At 42.8% G+C, this 9,251-nt stretch overlaps 1 protein-coding gene and 1 pseudogene across 1 annotated transcript; one reads left to right on the top strand and one right to left on the bottom strand.

Annotated features, from left to right (window-relative positions):
- The first annotated feature begins 327 nt into the window (after positions 1–327).
- On the top strand, positions 328–963 carry LOC147991496 (uncharacterized). The gene has a single exon (XM_087538691.1). The coding sequence runs from the start codon at positions 328–330 to the stop codon at positions 961–963; it is 636 nt and encodes a 211-aa protein (XP_087394817.1).
- Positions 964–1,856: 893 nt separating this feature from the next.
- Positions 1,857–8,455, bottom strand: LOC147991495 (vesicle-associated membrane protein-associated protein SCS2-like; annotated as a pseudogene).
- Between the last annotated feature and the right edge of the window lie 796 nt (positions 8,456–9,251).

Genomic DNA, 9,251 nt, shown 5'->3' with positions numbered 1-9,251 from the left:
CAGGGGCGCTTCTTCTGGGCCGGCGAGGGAGATAAGCAGAAATACCACATGGTTCGCTGGTCGGAGATCTGTAAACCGTGAGACCAGGGTGGTCTTGGGATCATGTCCTCCAAACACATGAACATAGCCCTCCTAATGAGGTGGTTGTGGCAGATTGCCAACAGAGAGGGTGACCTGTGGCTTCACCTCATTCAGCAGAAATACTTTCGTGGCCAGCCTCTCGCGTTCTGACAGCGGTCTGGAGGCTCCCAGTTCTAGCAATCCATCATTCAGCTCCTTCCTATCCTCCGCATCGGCACCTCGATTGCGGTTCGATCGGGCACCGCCATGATGTTCTGGTTCGATAGATGGGCTGGGGACTTGCCCCTCGCGACCCGTTTTCCTGACCTATTCTCCATCGTGTTTGACCTGCGGATCTCGATCGCGACGGCCCTTATTGACTTAGGGCAACTCGTGTTCCGGAGAGCGTTTGGCCCTGCTGAGAATGCTGATTGGCATGAGCTGCTGGAATGCATCGCGCTACATGAGCCTGATCTTGAGTTAGAAGATGACCATGCCAGGTGGCGTCTAGAGCCATCTGGGCAATTCTCCACTAAGTCTCTATACCAGGCCATCGCACCATCGATGGGTCATGGGGCGCTCACCACCATCTGGGAGATCCCGCTCCCCTTGAAGATTAGGATATTCTTGTTGCAATGGATTCGCGGCCGCCTCCCATCCGACATGGAGGTCCTGAAACGCAATGGCCCAGGTGATGGGCGGTGCCCGCTCTGCGGGCCTGAAGAGGATTCAAACCATATCTTCTTCACCTGCTTGTCCGCGCAGTTCCTATGGAGTAGTTTCCGCAAAATAGTGGGTGGAAGCTGGGACTACAACAACTTCCCCTCTCTCTTTGTGGAACACCAGGCGTTAGCTCCCTCTGTTCGCCACATTAGGTGGCTGATCATCGGGGTGCTAACCTAGACGGTGCGGGCTGTTAGGAATAAGCTTGTGATTCAGTGCATTCCTCTTCGTCGTGCTACTGACGCTTTGTTGAAATGGTCTGGTTACTTGCAGCTTTGGCGGCCGCTTAGCCGTCCCCGGGAGTGAGACGCCATCACCTCCATCATCACCCAGCTTCGTTTGATGGCTCTCCGGATGGCCCCACCGCTTCCCCCACCACCACCGGAGCCAGATTAAATCTTCTCCACCTCACCACCGTTGTTGTGTTTGTTGTGTGTGTCGTGCGCCGATGTTGGGCTTGTTGTGCTGTGGCCACAGCTGAACCTGGGTTTCATCTGTGTGTGTTCGTCGGACCTGCCTGTGGTGGCTTTGTGTGTGTGTGTGTTTGGTTGGTTGGTACCTTGATAACTTTGTGCTCGATTGTTGCTTTATTTATAAAGCAGGGCGAAAGTCTTTTTTGGTAAGCAAAGGAAAAAGGACATGCAACATAAGTGAGAATTCGAAACCTACGTGATATGGATGAAGATTCTCTGTGTTGACAAGTAGTATATCACTTAAGAAAGAAACTTCTTGTGGAGCACGAACATATGTTAAGGTTGTATCCATTTCTGCTGAAGAGAATTGAGTTTCTACAGAAACAGTAGGAGTTATTTTCAAATGGATAGCAGATTCTGCTGGGATAGCTGGAGATTCTTTTAACAGAACTAGGAAATCTCTAGGAACAGGAGGAATTTTTTTAAGGCCGTATTCATTTCTGTTGAAGAAAATTGAGTTTCTACGAAATCAGTAGGAGTTTCTTTCAAATGAATAACAGATTCGGCTGAAGCAGCTGGAGCTTCTGTCAACGGGGCTGGGAAATCTCTCGGAGCAGTAGGAGTTATTTTAAAGGCCATATTCATTTCTGTTGAAGAAAACTAAGTTTGTACAGAAACAATAGGAGTTCTTTTCAAATGGATATCTGATTCTGCTGAGGTAGCTGGAGCTTCCTTTAATGGGACTGGGAAATCTCTCAAAATAGCAAGAGCTTTTTTAAAGGACATATTTATTTCTGTTGAAGAAAATTGAGTTTCTACAGAATCAGTAGGAGTTCCATTCAAATGAGTAACATATTCTGCTGAAGTAGTTGGAGCTTCTTTCAGTGTGATTGTGAAATCTCTCAGAATAGTAGGAGTTTCTTTTAAGGTTGTATTCCTTTCTATTGAAGAAAACTGAGTTTCTACAATACTAATAGGAGTTCCTTTCAAATGGATGGTTTTGATGAAGTACCTGGAGCTTCCTTCAACGGGACAAGGAAATCTCTCAAAAGAGCGGGAGTTCCTTTTACAGGGACAGGAATTTCATTCAAAATAGCTGGAGATTCTCTTAGGAAGGGAACTTGGTTCGCCACATTAGGTACTCCATTCACAATATTCAATGTCTCTTTTCCCACGGGAACCTCAATGACAGTCTTGGCACAATTCCACTGATGAGTTGCTCTGCTTCAGGCCGAGTTGCACCAACATGGACAACTCTTGGCTTATTCTCCTCGACATATCTTATGGTTTCTTTGGAGAACTACAACAGGAATAGAGGAAAGCAAGCAGATTAAAACTAGGAATGGAAGATGCAAAGACAACATCACAAACAGAACATAAATTACTGTGTAGCGAGAACTTAAAAAAGCAGGATGGATGCCTTAATCAGTTATACCAGAAGGAAAAGTTGTGGTTTGCACAAGAAACTTGTCTTTTATTTGTATACCTGGTGGAGTAGTCTTTTGTTTTGCATAGTAACTACAATTCAGTTGGAAGTGAAGTTAACAAAACATATACTTAAAAGCAAGTGTAATTTAAGCTACAAAAACCTAAAATTAACCAAAGAATATGAACACTAAAAATATGTTTTCTCTCTTCCTCAAAGCAAGCTTATCTCCTCCATTGGATCAATACAAGAAGTAATACACCAAGAGCCAGCTGATCATGAATGAATCACATGAGTAGACAAGAGAATTTGTGATGGTAGATATGATTCTAAGTTGCTATTATATCTATCAATTTCACGAGAAGGGGCAGAAAATTATTTTTAATGACATACACTCAGATCATCTATAGACAAAAGGAGGATACATCAGGAGCACAATATCTGATTGGGATCAATTTTGAATTTGGTAAACCACCATTATCAGTATTTAGAACTATATCAACTTTGAGTTACATAAGTTGGTGCTTTGCAACCATTACTGTCCAATGATGTAGTACTAGAATCAGTTAATTTCATATGTAATCTTCGGAGTCCAATAAATGTCATAATCTTGTTACTGAAAACTAATTAATATCGTATGGTATTCTTTAGGAGTCAATAAATGCATCTCCTAAGAGCATTAAGAATTATCTTCCATTCCCACAATAAGTTATGCAAGTTCTTTAGTTTCCTACTTTCTCTTTGTACTCGAAGGTCTGTACCATGAGGGATTTCAATACTTTGATTCAACCATAACATGTTGATAACATTCATCTTTTCACTGCTCACTAATAATTTGATGTGTAAATCTAGAACTACACACAAGATAGTGCTAAAAAAATTCAAAATAATCAGACCTTCCAGTCGATCGGCCAGTGGAAGACTACACACAACTATAAAACTATAGTTGCCCTTGGAAGAATAACTCCAATATTTGGTAGAACACAATATCTTTTTGGGGAAGTTGTTTTAACCTGGTCAAAATGTCCGATCAGTAATAGATGCTATGATGTATTGTATTCTTCATTATGTCAAGTACTCCCTCTGTAAACTAACATAAGATCGTTTAGATCACTAAAGTAATAAACTAGTGCATTGCTGATTGTATATCTATGCAATAACTAAGTGCAAAAGCTAGATGACAGCTGTCCAGCATATTTGTGCATCATATGTTACCATTATGACAAAAAGGCCACACATAAACATAAATATAAGTACAAATTGCATGCCAACCTAGAATGCAACATACTCATCTGTTCTGTTCACAAGATGTACAGAACATGAACTTTGCTTCTCACCTCAACTGTCAATAAGAAAAAAAGATATAATATAAAAAATATGTAAAGAATGCATCCAGATTACTACATAAATAAAAATAAATGGTACGGTAATTCCAATGGAGAAAATAAAGTTTCATTTCAAACGTTCACCGTGCACATGCAACAGATCAATTTGGATAAGGGGATGGGACCTCGGTATCTCACAGTCCCAAACTCCTAATACAGGGAAGAATAAAAGGCAACACATTCCCATTTAGTGCAAGATCTAACAGAATCACGTGTAGTTAGTTAAATATATGTTGTCATTGGCGGAGAAGGCATTTACTCAGATCATCTTTGTAGCGACTCGATCCCAATGGATCGAAGTCTCTGTGCTTAAGTGTCATTCCTGGATCGGTATGCTGACACACACAGTACTCGAGGATTTATAAAAGAGTTCAATCACACACTTATTACACCGAGAGTCTCATAGAGAGTACTTATTACATAAATAGGGCTGAAGGCCAACTAAATTAAATAACTGCTTGAAGATAAATGAGTCCATCCAACTCCATGGAAAAGCTGAGTGCACGACAACGACCTATCGCACCTTACTCCTTGTCTGAAAATTTTGCAACATGAGATGTTGCAGCCGTGTAGGTCAGCACATGGAATATGCTGGCAAGATCACACTATAGAGCAATGATGAATAACAACTATCACTACATGCATATCTGGCTGGTGGAGGCTCTAAGTTAAGTTTTTGCATAAAGCTATTTTTTTCCTACAACAAAGGTATAAATTTTATTTACTACCAAGTTAAATTATCCATATAATAAAAGTTCCTCCAACTCAATCCCAAATTTCTAAGTACAAAATATTAACCCAACAATTTCATTAAACAGAATGATGAGATCAACAAATAATTCACTTCTAGATATCCAAATTGTCCATGACCGGGGACACGGCTAATCATGATTAGTTTGTACACTTTGCAGAGTTTGCGCACTTTTCCCCACAAGACTCAACCACTTCCATGATCAGAAGATCGAGACACGATCTTCATGAAGAATTAACTCTTTACTCTGGGTAGACCGGTAAACCTATTTCCCCCTACATCTGCTAGTCCACCACTGAAAGAGGCCACACAACTTACTCAACTATGCCAGAGCCCATAATGTCTTGTGGCTGCACACAGAAGTTTCTACGCATAAAGAATTATATGACCCCTTTGAGCCTGGGTGGTATTCCATAGGATGATCACACAGGTACTCCGGGATCTCCTAGGATAACACTAGATTCTCCAGGTGCCCGCAACCATTCCACCCAGATGTGTATTAGAGCTTCCATCTTAAGTTATCCTTAGTTATTAACTCTCACAACTTGCATGATTCTCACATACCAATCCCCGTCTAGGAGCATGGCTAAGCAATACGAGCATAACGTATATTCCCGGGGTGATCAAAGGTAATAGGTTCCTACCTCATGAACTACATAGCATAACCACATGTTCCCAATCCTACTCATGCAATCTTTGAGGGTTGAAACTAATGCATAAAAACTGGGTATAAAAGGGTATGATCAAAGTGTAGCTTGCCTTGTTGACGATCGGAAAACCCTAGAGATTCATAGTAGCAAGCTTCACACTCCGGAAAATCTATCATAGACAAACAATAGCATACATAAGCACTCAAGCATAAGATGCAATGAAAACCGAAGAAAAAGATTCAGAAAACTCAGAATTAAGCGAATAAGAATTTTCAAATAGAAAAAAGTTTCTAACAGTACCTAAATTATGTGGATTAGATCTTAATAGAAATTTTAGGTCAAGAGCTTCGATTTGCAAAAAGAATCAACCAAATCGGAGTTACGAAACTCAAGTTATGATCAAAAGAAGTTCAAATTTAAATCTGTTTGAAATCAAATTTTAAACTTTCAAAAATATTGTTAAGTTGGTTATCTGGATAGAGGGGATTATAATGAAGAATTCGGCATTGGTTTCATCGAATTTGGATAAATGAGCAAAAAGTTGTGATCGTTTGAAAAACAAGGGCTAATCTATAAGAAAAGTAATCGCATCTAGGTCCTTGGCAGAAAACTAAAATAAAAAGAAAAATCTACCGAACGAACGTTCACTACCGAAACAAATCTAATGAATTTGTTCACTACAGAACCTAAACGAACGAACATTCGCTAAATAACTAAAAAAAATAATAAATCGAGTTCTAAAAGAAAAACCGAAACTAAAAAACGAATCGGACCGGGGTGGCGGTTTTACCGGTCCACGGCGGATCGACGTCGGCGGGAAATCCGGCGGCGGTGAGCGGATATCCGGCAGCTACGGGGCCTGGCGCGGGCGGCGGTGGCAGTCGTCGCCGGTGGCGGCTCGGAAGTGCGGCGGTGGCGCGAGCGGCGGCAAGCGGTGCAGCGCGAGTGAGGCGAGGCGACGGCGCTAAGTCCGGTGGCTACGGCTGTTGAGGAAAAGAGGGTGGTCGGGGCACTATTTAAAGAGGGGAGGGGGTGCGGCGGCTTGGGAGAGGGGCCAAGGCAAGGTGGCGGCGGTCTCCAACTGGAGTCCGGCTTGGGGACGATGGCGTTGGCGGCCTAGGCCGGCTGGGCTGGGCGCGGCCCAGTTCAGTCGGCCCGAAACTTTTTTAAAACAATATTTTTTCTAGAGATACGAAAAACATAATAAATATATTTTTAAAAATCCCACAAAAATTCACATAGTCCCTCCTAATTAAATGGGCTTAGGTGAACATTTTTCTGGGCCTAAATGCCTAAAATAAAAATAAAATTATTAGTGGTGATAAAAATAAATAAACTTGTAAATAAAATCAAATAAAATATATTTTTATTCAAAATTTAATTTCCAATATTTCTTTGCTGTTTTTGAAGAAGTCCTTTTATCTTCTCTCTTTATTTTATTTATTTGAAATAATTGGAAAAATATTTTGAATAAATCACTTTGATCCAATTTGCCAATTTTGAAAATTCAAAAATGGATTTTTGAGAAAACCTCCAACTCTCTCAATTGGTCCTTGAGTTGCTTAAGGTTTCTAAGATCAAGAATTTCAAATAAAACAACTGTGAAAAAATGCATGATCTAAATGATAATATCCAAATTGAAAATTGGGATGTTACAATCTTGCAAGATCTAATGGAATGAGAGATATAACATGTTTGGTATAAACACGGAAGTAACTAGCCTAGTCCTATCTCCCATGACAGCTTAATCCATTGTAAAATGAACACAGCTTCAAGTATAGTGAACAAACACGCACGGAATGTAGAAATCTCAATTCACCAAATGCACAGCATATGCAACAAACTTAAGAACACCACTCATGCTATGGAAACTACATCTTCAAAAGTCACAACCGGCCACACTGCTGCCATAGTAATTCCACCAGGAACATGGGCGGAGGAGCTACAGTGGAAGGCTTAATCTGGTGACACATCATAGATGGAGTTTAGTATGAATGTATGATTGATTCAGCGAGACATTGCGCTAACTGAAATGCTCCTTAGCAAATAAAAGATTGTACTGCTTGTCACTAACTTTTTTCCGTATAGTTTTTGGTCCATGGTGCTAACTTGGTCATACCAAAATTTCAATCTGTCCTCAGCCACAGACCAGAAAGATAAATGGCACAACCTACTAATAAAGTAACAACTTCATATGAGGAATTACATCTCGAAATCGCTTCCTTATGTATCACGTTACATAAATGTTAATGCCCACAGTTAGGCCATAAATTTCTAATTAAACTAGATGTGCTCTAGTTGTTGCATATCTAAGTGACTCAATCAAACTAGAAAGAAAAAGGAAAAAGACAAAAGAAAATGCTTGCACAAATCTTTGCGTAAAATCAATGACATATGACGATGTTCAATACTTAGAGCACATCTAGATGTGCTTTAGCAAATATGTTAAACTAACCATTATTTCTAGTATTGTAGTTTCATCTGGATTAATACAGGAGAATAATGCAACATTATTGTATAAACTTTTTTGGAGCACTTACTAATTCTCGAAATTTAAGCAATCCGTAACATTACTAAAACAGTGAGAGAAAATTTGAATAAAAAACTAGCGGATACAACGATGCATTACATGGTTCAAACCGAAAAACTGAACTACATTTTGATTTAAGTTCACTGCTGATTATAATTTAAAACCTCACACGAACCCACTCGCTCGTTTCCCAGTCCAACACAAGCGAGAGAGAACACGAAACGGACAAGAATGACACATGACCTGCTGATCAGCTATGGAGTTGGACTGGCTGCTGATCAGGGGCACACCGCGCCATGAGCAGAGCAAACCGAAGCACCGACGCATCACTCACAACCACAAGCGCGCCGCACCGAGACTACCACCGATTTTATGCGCTACGGCACGCTCCGTCCATCCAGCCGCGGAGGGATCGGGAGGGTAGGGGAGGAGGAGGAGCAAGGGACTGAACTGGATACTTATAGAGGAACTGGAGGTCGCGGGGGCGGATCTCGACGAGGCCCTCCCCGCTTGCCATCGCCGCCTCTTGACCGCGCGCGCGAGAAACATCGCCGTGGCACGCTGCTCCTCCACCTACCGCTCGCTAGTGAGTGCCCTGGAAGCTGGCGGCTCGAGGTCGGCGCAAGTATCTATCCCCGCCGCGGCGCGCGCGCGTGTGTTCGCCTTTCTCGCGTCACCGTCGGAAATGGGGGGCTGAAGGCGACGGACATGCAAGTTCAGAAAAGGGAAATCCCTAGCGAACCCCCTCTCCCCCGCGCGCTGCGCCGGTCACCACTCCGGCGCCGGCAGCCACCCCTCTCGCCGTCGTCCACTCCAGAGGCGGCACCCACCTCCCCGCGCTCCATGGCATCTAGGGTCTCTCTCTGGTTTGTTTTCGTCCGACTCCAACGCTCCCATGGCCTCTCCGCCCCGCGTGGAGCGCCCGCCTTCCTCCCCTTCCCCCGCACCGCCGCGGCCGCAGCTCCGGTCCACCATCATCGTCCCCGAGATCTTGGGTACCCTGTTCGGCCCGGTTGTTCATGGAGGCGAGGCGGCGGGGCCCTCCTGCGCCCCGGCTCCTCGCCCGGTGCATGGTGGCTGACAGACCAAGCAGGCTTGGCGCCCTCGCATGGTGCAAGCGCGCGCTTGAAAGGATCGGGAAGAGGTGTCTAGAGGGGGGTGAATAGACTCTTAGAAAGAAAAGTTACAGTTTTTAATTTTTTTTAAGTTGAAGTGGAGTTTTGCCACAAGGTTAAACATTCACAATGCATATCAAGCAAGCATGACAAGAGTATATGAGCAGCGGAAAGTAAATTGTGCAAGTTGCAAGAATG

The sequence above is a fragment of the Triticum urartu genome, chromosome 1A, assembly GCF_056163025.1.
Source record: "Triticum urartu cultivar PI428250 chromosome 1A, HENAU_Tu73, whole genome shotgun sequence".
Classification (NCBI taxonomy): Eukaryota; Viridiplantae; Streptophyta; class Magnoliopsida; order Poales; family Poaceae; genus Triticum; species Triticum urartu.
Note: the sequence above shows the minus strand (reverse complement) of the source record. Positions and strands in the feature narration are given on the sequence as shown.

Excerpts from the sequence above, each read along its gene's own strand:
- LOC147991496 (XM_087538691.1), top strand. The coding sequence starts at position 328 with ATGATGTTCTGGTTCGATAGATGGGCTGGGGACTTGCCCCTCGCGACC.